Genomic DNA, 17940 nt, shown 5'->3' with positions numbered 1-17940 from the left:
CAAAAAAGACAGATAATTGGGTGTGAGAACATATTAAACCAGAACTATCACTAGAAGCTAAAATGATGAAACTTTGGAGACATAATGAGAAGACATGATTCACTAGAAAAGACACTAATGCTGGGGAAAACAGAAAGGAGTAGAAAAAGAGGAAAACCAAACAAGAGATGGATTGATTCCATAGAGGAAGCCACAGACCTGAACTTACAAGATCTGAACAGGGTGGTTTATAACAAATGCTATTGGTGGTTGCTGAGTCATAGGGTCGCCATAAGTCATAATCAACTTGAAGGCACATCACATACACACACACACACACTATAGGCTTTGGTCCCATATAATCGCATGCATTTCCTCTGAAATTTTACATTCCCTCTACAAACAGTAATGCTTAATGCATTTGTAGGATTGATCTTTCTACCTACTTGTAAAAGAAATGCACATCAGGTATCGTCTTTTCAGAACGCTCAAACATTTCTGGCTTAACATTGATATTTCCCAGAGTTGTTTCAATGGTAGCTCCTGCATAATAATAATAATCACAATAATAACAACAACAACAACCCAAAAATACCAAATATGTAAGGGGGAGGCTTAGGGTGGAAGTGCTCATATATAAAGATTTTCCACCAGTGGATTTGTTCAGTGTCATGCACAGCTGTTTCAAAAATAGATACAGCTTCTGGTTGTCTAGAGAAATTCACAAAACTGTTTATGCATGTTGTCAGGTATTGTACTTTTTTATATTTCAATTTATTAAACTTTTAAAAGTTAAAAAAAGAAAACTCCTGAGACGGAAGCAGATCAAAAGTATGCAAACAAGAATTAAATGCAAGTTTCAAGAGCAGTGGTATTCATTGTATGCGAGTAGGCTCTGATGTAGGGCTTATGAAAGGACAGATAGCTCAGTCCAGTGTTAATGAATTACACCAAACTCAAGTTTTAGTTGATGGATCCTGTTGGAACAAAGTTTAAGTAATGAAGGCAAACTGTAGCAGTGGGATCTGCTTTTTCAAAAGCAATTTTGACTATGCTATGTTACTAATAGAAAATTAAAACGCAAATATTAAAGACAGATTTTTCTTCTAACAACGTATGGTAGCTCTTACTAAATTGTAAGCACCAATATCCACAAATACTGAGATTTGGTGATATGGAAATTTGTTTAAATGCAGGCTTCTGATCACTTACATGTTTCAATAGATATGTATAGGAATGCCCTATTAATGAGTAAAAAAGAGGTGGTTAATCAAACAGAGACTTGTGAAAAGTCTTATGTGAAACATGCCATAACTATCACTGATGTCATGTCCATACAAATATTATAGGAGTTGGTGCCATTTAAGTTGTCTTCATTTTTCTTTGTCTTTCTATTTACTATGCAAAACAAAACACATATGGTTTGTTAAACAGCCAGTGAAATAAAGATCATTTTCAGCTAATGGCTGATAAGAAAGCTTGTATTTAGTAGCATTCAACTGATGTGGTCAAAAGAGCATGCAGAGTATGTAGACTGAGAGGATTCATGCTGAGTTTCACATACATACCAAAGTGGTTGCATGAGCATTCTAGTATCACCATGTGACCAGCTCACAGCTCAACACATATGCCCCTACTCCCCAGCAGAAAACAGTGTGGAGTTGATTAATTTTCATTAGTAATATGTTTGTTTTGGCTATATCATGCCCATATGTTAATACAAACACAGTTTTTTAAAAATGAAGAAAAACGCCCCAGAATTGCAAAGGTAAAGGAGAGATAAATGATGTGTGTTTTGACGTAAGTGGGATCAGGACACTAGCTAATAGGCTGTCAAATAACCACTTCAATCACAGTAGCACTGGTGCTGCTTGCTATAGCTTAAGGGCTGGAAGATGGCAATTCCAATGTAATGGAGGTCCACCTAGAAGGGAAAATTTGATCTGTATTCCCTACAACAAAGTGCATTTCAATGTTTTCCTCCAAAAGACATGACTCATACAAGCCCTGAGATTTTGAGAGGAGAAACGTAATTATTTAACAAGCGGCATCTGATGAATTGTACTGTAGTCCATGAAAATTTACGCCATAATAAATCTGTTAGTCTTTGAGGTATCACAGAACTCTTTGCTATATTTATTTATTTTAATTTATGAGCCCCAATTTCAAAGTCTACGCTCTGTGGATTTACAGAATACTCACAGCCCTGAACCATCTCCTCCCTAGCAATACAAGGAAACCAGGATACTACTCTAGCAATGTAATGCCTCCCCTCCCCCCAAGATACAAAGGCCAGGAGAGCTGCTCCATAAGGAAACACAATGCAGAAATGGGGGGGGGGCATCCGCAGGCTTGAGGGGCAGTTCAGAACAGATGATGCACTAAGCTGAAAGTGGTTGCCAGAAAAAAGCAAGGTGTGATTTTGGCCTTCAGGGAAGGTAGATTTTATTGATTTATTTAAAATATTTCATACGGAAGGACTAGGTGGTATACTAAAACAAAATGACAATAAACTGTACTAAAGTCAGAATAAAACAGCAGCCACTATATCGATAGCAGATAGTTAAAAAGAAACCAGCTGGTGTGAATAGCCAGCACAGGCCTCAGAGAACAAATGTGTTTTCAACAAGCGCCAAAGTGTAGGAGCATTAATATAGGAGCTTGCCTCAGTTAAGAGGGGAGGCAGTTCCACGGAAAAGGTGCCACTACTGGGTCTTTAAGAGAGCTGACCTACATCAGTGGAGACAGTTCTGGTGAACTTGTGTGAAGCTAAGGCCCAGCGTGCTTTACAAAGGGACCCAAGGTTGCAAACAGGATTACGGGTGATGTCTACCCAGCTCTGTCTGAGACAGTAGGAGGATCCTGTGGGATGTTAATGAGCTGATCAGTGTAGATTAGGGTGGAAGAGGGCTGGAGAGCCTTGGCTCTGTCACTTGCCATGCCACAGCTCCAATTCTAGGCAAAGTTTTATTATTATTACCAAAAAATCTGTGCAAAATATATTCAGGATTGATCGTTGAGGGGACTCCGGGTGGTTATTTTATCCTTGCACAGACCAGGCCTTTTAGCATTTAAATGATTCCAAGTGTGGTCCCCGGCCATTAAGTTTTATTGTCTTGCTAATTTTAAATCGATCGTATTGGAATTTTAGTTTTATATGTATTATAGGCGTTTATCCTTCTAAAAAAGGATTGTGTGTTGGTTATGCGATGGCCTTTGGCTTTGCAATAAAGTATACTACTACTACTACAAGCACTACAAGCAAATCCCCATGTTCCCCCAAATGGCAATTCTGAAGACCACGCACCATCATCATTATCCCCCCCCCTTGGCTTTAGAGCTGTTCAGTTCTGATCAGAACAAGGAGAAGATTAAAGCACTTACCAAGAAACATGTCAGCGAGGCTGTTGGAGTGAAGTGACAAAGCAGTTCGGAATCCCTTGCTGTCAGGTGGTATAATAGTAGACTGGCAGACAAAGGCCCTTACAATGTCGGAATAATCTTCTGATTCTGTGACCATATCCTTTAGTTTGATATCTGTTATATTGTCTGCACAAATTGCTGTCTTTTCTCCCTGTGGGATGTTAAATAAAAAAGGGGGATAAATGTGGTGTTTTGATGTAGGATTTCCTACCAACCTGTGAATCAGAGGTCAGGCAGTTCTTACTGCGACTTAAAGCTAATTTGCTAACAAATTAAGAAAACAATCCACAAAGATTGAGCTGTACTGCCATGAAAGAACCCATGCAAGTTCTTTACAGATTATTAAATAGTCACCCTTTGAAACATATTTAAACGGAACTGATGGTGAGAAACTTTTTTCTTTTTTTTTTAAATGTCCATTAGTGGAACATGCTGATGTCTTGCAGGGAATAATAAATTACCTTGCCAGTTAAATGCATTTTGGCCTTCAGATAATGATGCATTACTTCACTGAGATGCTAAAGCAGGAATTTGGAGAGTGGAAGGGATACTTTTAATGGATGGCACCAACAGAATGGCTGGTATATTTCACCATGTAGTTTTGGTCTATGTAATTGCACCCTAATTCTAGACCTCTTTAGTCTTTCAAATAAATTGATGTGAAAATACTTATTCTCCCTATTACTTAAATATGACAAAACTTCATACCATTTGCAGACACTCAGCATTTCACAGTGACAGCAATTTTAACAGCAACAAAACTTAATGCAACTTAAATAGGGCAGCTCGGAATATTCTCTGAGTTGGATTTTCAGGATGAAAACATTGATTGCAGGGGGTAGAAATATTTCCTCCCCAAACATCTTTTAATTCCTGTCTGGTGCTTTGGTCTCACTCTCACTCTCACACACACACTCCATCTCCCTCTCCCAGTCACTCACTCACAGAGAGAGAGAGAGAGAGAGAGAGAGAGAGAGAGAGAGAGAGAGAGAGAGAGAGAGAGAGAGAGAGAGAGAGAGAGCTGTGGTTCCCTTGGTGCCATTTTACATAAGCCTGCTGCTTCTTTTTTCTCTCTGGATCATTCTTCCCAGCCCATAAGGGATTACATATTAAACGAGATGGCACAATGATGCTACACAACCAAATGGTGGCATGTAAGGGTGGAAGTAGTGTATCCTAGGTCAGTTACATGGGTGATCCCTACTAATCAGTAATCATGTCACATGCTACATAGCAAAGATATCGCTGAGAGAGACAGTAAGTCAAGGCAATGTAAAAATCCATTTCTTAAGGAATGGAAAGCTGTTGGAAAAAAGTGGGAACACATTTTTATCACTGCTAATAATATTTGCAAAGAACTGTGAGTAGTTTTGTCTCAGCCCTAAAGTTATACAATTATGAGCAAACTTCAAAGGACACTGAAAAGGAATAATCTGGGTACACGTAGAAGGCAACAAGGCAACAGCCACATCAGCTGTTCAGTTTGTATGTATTTTTTGCAGCAGCAGTTCTCTCCCAGGGATGACTATTCCAGGTTTTGCAACTAGGAAATGGGCACTTTCAATAAAGAGGTACTCTCTTCTTCCCCAGTGCTGCTTGTAATGTCTGTCCAACAAGCTTACTCATAAGCACCTTGCAAGTAAGCGCTCCAGTCTACTCCTAGACGCAGAAGGCCAGAGCACTTACAAGTCTCTTCTGTGCTGCTCTTTGATGTGTGGATTGAAAATGGGTCAAGAGCAGAAAGTGGTAACTCCTGGGACAAGAAAAGGAGAGCAAAGCAATAAGCTGATGCAGACACAGCCTAAGGCACCCTTTCCCAACCAGTGTGCCTCCAGATGTTGATGGACCACAGTTCCCATCTTTCCTGGCCATTGGCAATGCTGGCTGAGGCTGATGGGAGTTGTGGTCCAATAGCATCTGGAGGCACACTGGTTGGGAAAGGCTGGCCTAAGGTAATAGTTCTGAACCTTTTTTGGTCCATGGACCCTTCTGAGAATCTGATGAAAGCTATGGACACTCTTCCCAGAACACACACAAAATAGTGCATACAATTTATTTTTTGCATTGGAACTTTGTGCGTGTGTGTGTGTGAGCGTGTGCACATGCTTGGTTCACAGACCCGCTGAAGCCCATCCATGGACCCCCACAGACCACAGCTTAAGAACCCCTGGCCTAAGACAAAAATGAAGAAATATTTTTCAGCCTTAAGGTATTCTGTGAAGAATTATTCCGCTCTGAATATAGTTGCCTTGAATCTCACAAAACCTAGTACTGTTTCACCTATGGAATGGCACAAGGCAAATGTAAAGCAACAAGAGGTCAAAAGAGAATGACAAGATAACCCACTGTAAACTGAAAATATACGTTACTCCCAACGCAAAGTCTGGCTAAAAACAGCACCCCCGTGTTGAGTTCTCCTCCATTTCCTGTAACTTTTAGGATCATTTATGCTGTATTGTGGCACAATCACCACAATTATATGTTGCCCCACCCCAGACAGCAGCAACAAACAACTTGAACAATGGTGGGGATAATCACGTGATGACATCAAAACATGGAATAAATGATGCTAACTGGTACAAGGAAGACTATGAAATGATATTTTTGAAGGCAGCTTCATGTCACATATATGTAATGTACATCTAGCCTCAGAAAAGCAAGTACTTACTTGGTTCCCACACAGGCTGATATTGAAGAAATGGAAGAATTTGGTTCCTTTCGCTGTAAAACTTGGCCCATTCATTAAGGAGCCTACTTTGCTCAAGTTGCTAAAATCGTAGGTCAGGCTCTGATTGTTCTTGATGAATGAGAGCATGCAGTCACTAAAGCAGGCAGAATGGTCCTTAGAAAGGAAAGCACAATGGAAATTAATTGTTGCAGGAAAGTTACAGGAAAGTTATAAACAAAGCACAAGAGGAAACAACCCACAGAAATGACCATAACAACGGCATAGGTCAAAAGTGCCCTGGAAACAGATCTACCATCAAGTCTGCTGCATTCGCTATGAGAAATGGGCTTCCGTATGATCTCGCATGACAACCTTTAAAACCTCTGGAAAGGATCAGACTCTTGGGTGCACTAGAAGAGAGCACTTTCTGCAATTAGCATCATTCTCTGTTCCTTTTCTTTAAAAAAATGTTCACCATACTTGACAATTTTTGTGAAATATTCAACAATATTGGACCAGTCAACTGATCACTTTGGGGGTGGGCTGCACAAATATCTACCCTACTATAAAGGTTTTTACAGATAGAAGCTGAACTTACACAACCACAAATTTCCTGAGATAGCTTTTAAAGAATTGGCCAGATTTAGAGAGAGTAGGCCTTTCAAAGGCTATTTACCCATGACAGCTAAGTGCAAATTCCATATTCAGACCCAGAATACCTGATTACCAGATGCTGGGCAAGCTAGCTATCTCCCTTTTTGTTCCGCTTGTGAGCTTCCAGGACAGCTAGTCGACCACTGCTGAAGAAAGAGTACTGGGCAAGATGCGCCATTGACTTATCCAAATCATTCTTATGTTTGTCTTTTTTAAAAACATCAAGACTACTAATGGCACCTGCCTACCTTGGTGCTTTGACTGCCAGGTCCACAAGGGATACATGCTTCTTGGCCATACATTTGATGAATTGACAGGTAAGTATTAGGAGGACACTCCTTGCATTGATTAGTTTCCTTTTCTATGTAGTGCCCAGCAGGGCATGGGATGCAGGAGGAGCCAGACTGTTCAGAACCAATGGCACAAGCCCGGCAGGATGAGGCAACACCATCAACTGCATTGGTCACAGTTATTGAGAAGATCTTTGCCATGTCGTTGATAAGCTTCCTGCTCTGGAGAGAAACAAAAGGGGGAAATTACACAACTGTGAAACGATATGAACCGTTAATAGCAAGACAGCAAAGGGAAGCAAGGTAACTCAAGGAGCTGCTGAGAAGTGAGTAAGGCAGTGGAGTTAATCCACTGCCATTAGCCTGAAGCACAGCCTTCAGCATGGGTGTAAGGCCCATGGACCTTACTGGGTACCTTTAGCATTCCACATAACTCAGTAAAACAGGGTTTGCTAATAGGCTAGGCAGTGCTGCCCTCAGTTGGATGAGCTGACTACCCAATGGCTGCTACTCCTCTCCTCCTGCAATCCAGTGTAAATTGGTAGCCTAGTGCAATTTGCTGACCCTTGAAGCCAAAGAGGGTCAGGGGAGTTTTATTTTAATTATATGTTTATCCAGCCCTTCTACCAAGGATTTCATATACGCTACTACTTATGCTTCTTCACAGGAACTCAGTTCACCCTCACAACATCCCTGCAAAGTAGGTTAGGCTGACAGAAAGCAATTTGCTCAAGATCATCCAGAACACGTCATGGCCAGTTGGGGATTTGAACCTGGGTCCCACCAATCCTAGCCTATCACTCCATCACCCTGACTTCATATACCTCTACAGAGTTTTGACCTACAAAAAGGGTATGTCCAGGATACTAAGGCTGTGCAGGTTGGCAGAATTTGGGAAAGGGGGCAGAAGCTGCGGCACAATATTCTATCAATTGCGCCAAAACTGTCCCTTGCTTAGAATTTGGCAACCCTACCAAAACTGCTAAAAAAGAGAGAGTTTTGTCCCACAGCATTAGTACTTTTTAAAAACTAATGCAAGATGTTTCTTTCCACTGAAATGCCTGCAGTACTTACATCTTGGCCTTGATTTGTTCTCTGGAAAGCCCAGGTGAATGTAAAAGAAGCATTTTTTGAGATTATGTGAGCATAGGACTGTCTCTCCTTAGTTCCACTCCACGATTCCACCACATTTGTGTTCTTTTTATTGATGTCCTGGAAACAAAGAAAGTTAAGTCCACACACAGTGTGACACAGCAGAATTATGGGTGTTAAATAATGCAGGTGTACCAGTCTTCCTCATTCTGGGTGTTTGCGTGGGAGGGGAACCTCCCTGATTACCTGTTGTCAAAAATCTTCACTCAAGGGTAAGACACTCTCAGTTCCAATGGAGAGCCCACCTTTCGAGGGCCATCCCCTTTCCCCACATTATTCCTAGTAACAATCTAGATGTCTAGTAACATGGGACCATTGTACTTGGTTAAATTGCCATATAAGAGGTTGAAAGATGTCTGGAAAATGTTGGCCCTTGGAAAAGGTGTGGAAAACAGGGAGAGAAACCCTCATCTACTCCCTGTCATTATCTCCACACATTCACTGAAGTATCAGCATTGTTAAGGTCCTTCTCTATCAGCTAGGAAGCTGAAATTTGGTACTCATGTAGTCCAAGATATCCTTATTTTGATATCTAATGGGGTGGGGGGAGGAATTAGGACGTGAAGTTTACCTCATAACAAAACACCCATAATGGAGTGTTTGGCTGTTGAAGTCTCATTCCCACTTCACATCCTCACACATTTAAGAGTCTCTGGTTAGCGAAGGGCAAATAGCCCATTTGCCCTCAAGAATATATCTTCACTTGACGAATGAAAGTGGAGCTCACTCATAATGATAATGAAACTGCTGCATCTTAATAAGATACATACCATGGATGGCGATGGGGAATCTGTGGCCCTCCACAAGTTATTGGACTCCAGCTCCCATCAGCCCCAGCCAACACATCCAATGGTTATACGTGATGGGAGCTGAAGTTTAGTGGCGTCTGGAAGGCCACAGATTACCCCATCCTTGGTACACGATCAAGGATGGAACTACTGAGCTAAATGCTGTTTTTATCTTAATTCGTGTGTGTTTTCTAGTTTCACTCATTGTTCTAAATTTGCTTAATTTATACATTATCACCAGCCACCCTGTAAGGAAGTTTATTCTAAAAGGCAAGATATAACTCTATTAATAAATAAATCAAATCATGCAGAATGTCTAATATATGGTCAGCCCTGACTATGATCTTGCTTACCACCATGAAATACAGCACACAATCTGATGAACAGATGGTCTCAAACACAAAAGCGATCCGTCCAAGTTCTGAGCCTGTCACCCCTGCTACTGATGTTGGAGGCCTGCTCAACAGAGAAGAAATGAAATCTTTACAAGGGGCTTCAAAGGGTCCTTGCCAGCCAGTGGCACCAATGTTTTATTTAATGCACCTCAATGCAAGTTACTATTTATTTAAAAAACAAACAGGAAACACACTAGGTTTTGTGCTTTTTTTTAAAAAAAAGATGTTTTAAATCTGTTTGTTTTAATATGTTTTTAAATATGTTTTGTTTTAATATGTTTTAAAGTATTATTTTTAAGATGTTTTAGAGTGTTTTTAGTGCTTTGTTTGCTGCCCTGGGCTTCTTTGAGAGAGGATGCAAGGTAAGAGAGAGAAAAGAGATGTAGAATATTGCAGAAATTCAGAAATCAAATGATTCCTTACTTAAATCCTGGTATGTGAAGATTCACAATGAGATAGTCATTATCTGTACCCCCTGCCCCACTCTGGATGTGGTCACCAGCTACTTCCCAACCTGAAAAAAGAAATAGCTCACATAAATACAATATTGCAAGTTGATCTTAAAAAAAAAAATCACTGAAAAAAATATCCAGGTCTATCAACTGTTTAAACCTGATTAGACCAATTCAGTGCAATTTGATGGGACCAAGCTGGCTCAAAACTAAAGACATCTGTATGTTTTATTGCAGCCGAAAGTACCTGTTTAAAATTAAAGAGAAAATCTGTGGCACAGCAGGAATACATCTCATGTATTCTTAATTCTACACAAACCTTGTTAACCAGTGGGCCACCTTTCATTTCTGAAATCAAAGTATTGATTCGCCAAAGATGGTGATGAGCATCTGAGAAAACTAGTGATAATAATATTTAGTTTTTATATAGAGATTTTCGCAAGTGCATAATATATTATCTCTTTAAGCTTTACAACAGCCTTTTAAAGGTAGGCCAGCATTATTAGCCCCACTAGTGATGGCTATCCTAAAGCCATAAGCCATTAATAATGAGGACAACCTGACTCACAGTTCATTCTCTTAACCCTCACACCAGCTCTTAAGAAAATGAGAAGAAACAGTAATCTAGTGACAAAGACAAGCAAGCTCACCATTCATCCCATCACATTTTGAGTTTCCAACATTGAAACAAGATGTCCTCATGTTGAAAGGGAGCACATTCCACCATTTATATTCCAGTCCCAGAGCTGGTTCGGTACCAGCAGGGCAAGCCTTGCAATCTACAAGAAGAAATGGGAGAGAATTAAAATATATTCATAAGATAGGCCAATATCAAAATGAAACATTTTATTGGATGTGGTTCTCCATGTTTAAAATGAATGTGGGGATCAGGGCAGAGTACACAACAGAATGATGGCATTCTTCACCTTAGAAATTGTGATTATGGCCACCCTATGTGAAGGCATCATAATTGCGGCCTAATGCCGAAATAAGACACAGACACCATTCCGTGGGTTAAAATCATGGGCCACTTTATTAAACAGAATCCAATTAGAATAGTGAATCTGCAGAGGGGAAATTAAGTGCGGGAGCATCCTGATGAACTAGGCAAAGCCTGCTTGCAGCTATAGGGCAACCAAACCCTGTCTGAGCCAGGGCCTGCCCCTGTGCCAGACCCCAGCTCAGGCCACACCCTGAAGGTGCAAAGAGGGTCCAACCCGCATCACCGCCCCTCGGTGCCCTGAAACTCCAAGCGGATGAGGCACGTTGTCCCCAAAGGCGGCCCATGTTCTGCACCCAGGCCATAAAGCCCTGAGCTGCAGGCCTCTGGACCGCCTATCACCCCCAAAGGTGCCTAAAGGTGTCACCTAGCTGCACTTTAAATCCCCTCAGCCGCCCCATCCCCTTGTGGCATGCCATGTCAGCACGTTGATGCCACGCGCCGCACACCCCAAGATGGCAGGTTGGGTTTCGGCTGCAGCCGCAAAGCTCGCCCCGCGGCCCAGTAAGTCCTGGGGCGTGTAGCAGGATTGGAGAATACTTAAAATGAAACAGACCTGGTGGGGGGAGAAACTGGCAGTGAAGGACATTGAATAACCTACTGTTGGATCTGGGAGTGCAGGTGGAGGCCTTCCTCATTGTTTCACCATCAGGAGTGATGCACTGAATGGTGTCACAGGAGAGTGGCACCCCAATTATGAAATGCCCTCCCCTTGGAAATACACCAGGCACCAACACTTTTGACTTTCTGGAGGCAGGCTAAGACCTGCCTTTTTGCCAGGTGTTTATGGGACATTAGTCTCAAATTTGCTTTTTTATCTGATCTATTTGGATTAGGGTTGCCAGGTTCATGGCCTGAGACTGATCCTGTATCTTTAGAAGAAGAGAAAGTCAGCCAAGTGCAGGTGTTCTTGCAACACTGTAATGAGAAAAACCACAAGGTGGAATTCTCCCTTCCCACTTCACAACTTTTAAAGATACAGAAGACCTCTTGGTTGCCAGGCCCAGCCTCCAAGAGGTCTTCTGTATCTTTAAAAGTTGTGCAGGGGGAAGGGAGAATTCCATCTTGCGGTTTTTCTCATTACAGTATTTCAAGAACACCTGCACTTGGCTGACTTTCTCTTCTCCTAAAGATACAGGATCAGTCTCAGGCCCTGAACCTGGCAACCCTGATTTGGATGCATTATTGTTGGTTTAACACGGTCAAATACTATAACATGCCTCGAGATCTTTGGATGTAGGGCATGCTAAAAATATTCTGAAATAAATAAATTATCCTCTGTGGTGCTTTTTTGTTTTGTTTTAATACTTATCAGTATGGCGTGTACTAGCACCTCTTTTTTTACTGCCCATGGCAGCCATTGTGCAGGCACCCACAGCACCTTTATCAAGATATGAGCACCAGCACCTCATTTTTTTAAAAAAAGCACTGATCCTGTGCATGGTGGCTTTAAAATGATATGTACAAAAGGCACCTGTATCGGTAAGGTCAAATAATGACTACTAAAAAAATTGACACGCACCAGCCAAAGCAGTTCTAGAAAGAAGAGGAGGAGGAGAAGGAGGAGGGCAATATATGAAGTAGTGATTGCTTTGAGGGGAAATCAACCAAGGCTGGAGACAGACAAGAGGGATTTTTTGAAGAAAAAAAATGATAAAGACGAAAGACAGAATGTTGCAATGGATTTTGCAAAGTTGAAAAATGAAATAATATCCTGCCACATCTGTCTAATACAGATGATAGTGGGACAAACACATGGTTACAAGAATGAGCCATGGAATGAGCCGGGAAGGGTGAGACTTCCAGGAAGGGTGAGGACTTCCGGGAAGGGTGACTTCGCTTGTGCCTGCTTTTGAGACGGGCTCCCGCCTCAGAAGAAGCTTTTTCAGATATAAATCAGTCAGAACATTTTTTTTTTTGACTGATGAAATTTCTCCCGGGCAGGGAGAAACGTAGAGATCAACCTCAAAAGCCTGTTTTTGTTGGGAGGACTGGATTTCATTAATTTATGAGAAAAGGTCCAGCCAGCAATGCCGGATGGACTTCCGAACAAGCTCTATCTGATTAATGCGACACATTTATCTTTTCTTCAAAGAGAAAACGGACTAACAGGCAAGCACCCTTCTTTCTATCTTTTTTTTTTACTTGGTTTAAATTGTTGCAGCAAAAAGAGATTTGTCAAATGAATCAGCTTTAAAGAACTTCTGGGTGAGCTATAACTCTTCTCTGTTATTCACGAAATTAACAGCTTATCTCTGCTTCTATTGCAAAAAGCTGTCCTGGAAGTGCATTCTAAAGATATAAACAGAAGAGGGATTTCTATTCCGAGGAGAAAAAAATAAAAAATATGAACTTTGGAACATTATATTGTCTGGGACCATTCTCTTTTTGGTCTATTTTATTTTGACGAATCTGCTTCTTCACGATGCCACTAACTGTTGGGATGCTGGGAACTAAATTTGTTTTGTATTCTTGAACATAGAGAGATAAGGCAGGCTGCTCTGTTTATACTGTGATGTCATCAAGCCTGGAATATTAACCCAATTGTTGCTGAAATAAGAAGTGGTTCTTCTTTATTTTTGTTTTGTTTTGTTTTCGTGGTTTTAAAAATGGCAATCAAGAAAGTGGCTGAGAATCTGGAAGTAACTATGTTTCAGAAAATAATGGATGAGATTGAGATAACGAAACAAACCCTGCGACAGGGCAGTAAGGAGCTGAAAATTGAACTGAGCAAAATGACGCAGGAGCTTAAAGAAATAGGGGATCCTGTGAGAGAGGAGAATGAGATCAGAGATGAGAAAAGAAAAAATAAAGGGAAGATACAAGCCCTGGAGATTGGAACAAATGTGGAATTGGAAAAAGATCTGGAGTTTATGGATATTAGAAATAAAATCTACTGTTTGGAATTTAACGTTATCTCTGAAGAAATTAATGAAGATATTAGAGATAAAGTTATCAATGGCTTGGATAATTTTCTGGACTGGAATGACGTGATGGAGCTTGATATAGAGAAAATCTATGGAATTAACTGCAGCCATGTGACAATGGAAAAACTCTCAAGAGATGAGCCAGTGCATTTTGTAAAAAAGAAGAACAGAGATATGACTTTACAACAATATTTCAGCAACTTATTCAGAATCGATGGCAAGAAAATATTTGGGATAGAGGAAATTCCCATCAGACTCTTATTATATGACTATGGCTATGACAGCAAGATTATTATGGAATACTGATAATGGAAGATTGGACACTGAAATTACTGGACTTAACAGGACTACTGAAGATGGAAGATGGAATTAATACGGATAATGGAATAATGGCTATTGAAATTATTGGACCTAACAGATTTTGATGAGATGGATTAATCGATATGTTTATTTGGACTATGGTTATGACAATAAGATTATTATTATTATTAACGAGATGGATTAATCGACATGTTTATTTGGAGAAAAATTGATAGATAAATTTCTTAAAGAATTGAAACCTCTCTTTGACTTTTTGTGGAAAGAATAAAGTAATGTTTATGAGATTTGATGATTAATTAAGATAACTACGGGAGGAAAGTGATTTTATAATATAATTTAAGAGACAGGATTGTTATATATTGTAGACCTATAACTGATCTGCGACAAATGGGAAGTCAACATTTTATTTTTTTGTTTAATCATTTTTGTTTTGTTTTGTTTTTTGTCTTTGAATGTTTTATGATTTTGTTTTGTTTGTTTTATGAAAATTTGAATAAAAATTATTGTAAAAAAAAAAAGAATGAGCCATGGGCAGTAATGCCTCTATACCATCTTCAAAACAATTGTCTGTCTCAAGCCAAGAAGGTGACCATTTGCCACAAGTGTCGGTCGCATCCAGTGGTGTTGCTCAACTGATAGTAAGGCTTCCATCAGCAAAACAGGGAGGCACACAATTTTCTGCAACTTCCCTTCCTTCTGTAGTTCCGCCCCTCCCCCACAAAAAAAGTGTTCCAAAGGATCGGGGGAGCATCCAGAACACATTTAGGGGGGATGAAGGGTACAACCCAGTGGAGGGGTCATTCTCTCCCACTGACACCATTGGATACAACCTTGTGTTTGAACAAGATCCAATTCTCATACCCCGTGTTCCATCAGAAAACATGCCCGGGGGACAAGGAGCGCAGAAAGATGAGCCGTTGTTGTAAAAACCAGGGTTACAAGGCGGACACTCCTTCCTCTCTCCTGAAGGAGGCAACTTCACTGCTTCTGGAAGATCCTCCCTACAGATCTTAGGCTCTACCCATTTGTACATGAGCTGAGTCTGAAAACAAAAACAAAGATACAAAGTAAAGATAAGGAAGATTTTACTAGGCTGAGCAAGTGTATTCACTGTGCTAAACATTTATTAGAAAAAGAGCTGGACTGGGAGGAAGGAATGCTACCAAACCGACACAGGAAAAAAACAAGAGCTGCACCCTCAGAGGGCAAATACCAATAAGCAATGAACTCTTTGGCAAGAAAACATGAAGAGAGAAACGCCCTTCAGGCATCCCCCCTTTATATAATTAACAACTTGTAAGGGGGAGGGAGGGGTCACACCAGTTGCACACACACCCCAGCCTTCCACGCATTGGGGGCATATCTTCAGAGTGAAGCCTACAGATCATGCATAGGCTCTCCCTGTGATCTGGAACCCTGTATAGTCAGGGTTCCAGATCACAGAGAGAGCCTACACTTGATAGTAACCTGTTTCAACTGTTGTGCTGTTTTAATGGGCTTGTTTTATTGCACATTTAACTGTGGGTGTTTATTTTAATTTTTGGAGGGAACTTTGCTTTTATTATGTATTTTAATTACACGTATTCACTATTTTTCTAATTGGTTTATATTTGTAAACCATGTAGAAGAAACTTTGGCAGTTCAGCAGTATAATAAATAATAATACATACATTCTGTAGCCTTCCCCTCTGCAGACTCACCACCAGCAGTGCATGAGTGGCAGGGGACTGGGGATGCAAGAGGAGGGGTGAGGCCAGCAAGCATAGCCCTGCTTCCCCATCCCTTATGCAATTGTTAATCATAAGGATTCACATGTTATGTACTTGTATGTCTATAGAGACATCTTATACCCATGTTCAGTATAATGTATGAACAAGCCTAACGTGAGCAAGAAATGACTGAACAGGAAGCGAAAGAGAGAAGATAACAATTAACAAATATGTTGCAAATGCTTGCATTTTACATGGTGATAAAATGAAATTTAATAATTGATCATTTGCTGCCCTTTAAGGATGTCCGGCTCTGCCATATGAGGAGGGCTATCTCACTTTGTCTAACGGTAGGGCTGGCCCTGATAATGTCTTCTAAATATTCTTAAGGTTAAACAGACTGATTGCTTCAGACATCCTCCCCTTGAGAGTTATTACACAGCCCTCTTGCTGTCTTCAACCACTATTTGTGGCTAGCAGATTCAACAGATTCTCCTGTGATCTTATACAGTCCAATCTCAAATCCACTGAATGATCTCCATTTATTTCAATAACTCCTGTGAGATCACTCACTTGGACAAATGTAACAAATGAAAACACAGCAAGGGAGGATTTGGAAGGAGACATGTAAAAGAACCACATTACAAGTCTAGTTACATAAACTGTTGTAAGTCAAAAAAGCTTGCTTAGAATAGCCAATTGTACCTCTAACATTCATATCTACGTGGTTCCTTTCCCTATCATAGAACAGAGAGCTTCCTTATAAGTAGCCATTCTATATTTCAGTGGTATAATTTCACTCTAGCTGAGTGAAAAGGTCAGGAAGAGAAGGCAGGAACAGTAGCGTGGGATTGTGAGCCTAATCAAAACAAAAGAGCCTAGTGGAGGGATTTGGATTTCACAGCTCAATTACACAATGAACTGCAATTACAGCAGGTTACTTTGAGGTTCAATAGTAAACACAACTTAATTCACAAGGTGACTGCACAGGTTACCCAGCACAGTATCACATGACCTAAAACACATTTCATAAATTGTATGAGCTTAAACAGATGATTACTTTACAAAAGCTCCCACAGCCTTGCCGAGTACATTGTAAATGGTTATCTTGTGAACAGTTGGCCAGTAACTAGCCTGAAATGTCCATTGTGATGAATATCTACAGATCCCTTAAGTCAGGGATCAAGCTTAGGTAGCCTACTGATCTCCTATCAGCCCCAGCCAGCATGGTCAGAGATGATGGAAATTGTTATCCAACAACATCTGGAGGGCACTGTATTGGCTCTCCCTGTCTTAGGTGCAAACCACATTGCAGCGGTGGCTAGTGGCTCCATGCCAGCAAGGTAGTGGAATCCACTCCGGCTTTTCGGCCAAACCTTCAAGAGCTGTCCAAGGTGCTGAACCTATTTTGGGAACAAGTTTCAGAGCACCTTGGACAGCTCCTTGAAAGTTCAGGCTAAAACGCACAGCGGATTCAACTGCCTCGCTGACACGGACCCACCAGCTGCCACTGTCACACTGTGAGCAATCAACATTATGAAGACTCCTGTAGAATAGTTTTGGGAGGGTCTGCTACTCGCCTTTCCATCCCAATCACATGGTGTGTGGATTTGGAAAAAGTCCTTGTTGGAGCATGGAGGACGTTCTATACATTGGCTTGATCCTTCCTCTGAAACGTAAAACACAGATACAAACACAGAACACACTGAAGTGAATGCAGGACAAAGGGTCCGAGTCGGCCACAGCCCATATATGTGTTCATTTTCAGGAAATGAAAAACATTAAACGGGCTTCTTTCGCTGTAGCTCCAGCTTTGTACAGACCCTCCCCCCAAAAGCCTGTAACTGCTCAGAACTGTTCAGAAGGCAAGTAAAACCCTTCCTGTTCAGAAATGCTTTTCATACCCCGGCATGTTAATTGTATTAGGAACACAGGAAGCTGCCTTACATGGAGTCAGATCACTGGCCCATCTATCTCAGTACTATCTACACTGACTGGCAGCAGCTCTCCAGGCTTTCAGGTAGGAGTGTCTCCCAGCCCGACCTGGAGATGCCAAGGATCGAACCTGGGGCCTTCTGAGAGCAAAGCGGATGCTCTACCACTGAGCTATAGCCTTTCCCAATGTACCTTTCATTGACAGACAACATAGAACTGGAGTTCCCAAACCAAAGCAAGTGGACAG

The 17940-nt window shown here is 41.0% G+C and overlaps 1 protein-coding gene across 4 annotated transcripts in view; it reads right to left on the bottom strand.

The window, feature by feature from the left end:
- Positions 1-17940, bottom strand: part of ELAPOR2 (endosome-lysosome associated apoptosis and autophagy regulator family member 2) — a 135730-nt gene that overhangs the window by 11460 nt on the left and 106330 nt on the right. For all 4 annotated transcript variants that reach the window (XM_061582306.1, XM_061582307.1, XM_061582309.1 and 1 more), the window contains exons 8-17: positions 17339-17427; positions 14911-15091; positions 10452-10580; positions 9773-9863; positions 9308-9410; positions 8089-8226; positions 6973-7236; positions 6071-6244; positions 3364-3553; positions 426-522 (exon numbers count right to left, since the gene is read on the bottom strand). In XM_061582306.1, the coding sequence (XP_061438290.1) occupies positions 426-522; positions 3364-3553; positions 6071-6244; positions 6973-7236; positions 8089-8226; positions 9308-9410; positions 9773-9863; positions 10452-10580; positions 14911-15091; positions 17339-17427 (1456 nt within the window). The remainder of the gene's footprint in view (positions 1-425; positions 523-3363; positions 3554-6070; positions 6245-6972; positions 7237-8088; positions 8227-9307; positions 9411-9772; positions 9864-10451; positions 10581-14910; positions 15092-17338; positions 17428-17940) is intronic.

This window comes from Rhineura floridana, chromosome 8 (genome assembly GCF_030035675.1).
Source record: "Rhineura floridana isolate rRhiFlo1 chromosome 8, rRhiFlo1.hap2, whole genome shotgun sequence".
Lineage (NCBI taxonomy): Eukaryota > Metazoa > Chordata > Lepidosauria > Squamata > Rhineuridae > Rhineura > Rhineura floridana.
Note: the sequence above shows the minus strand (reverse complement) of the source record. Positions and strands in the feature narration are given on the sequence as shown.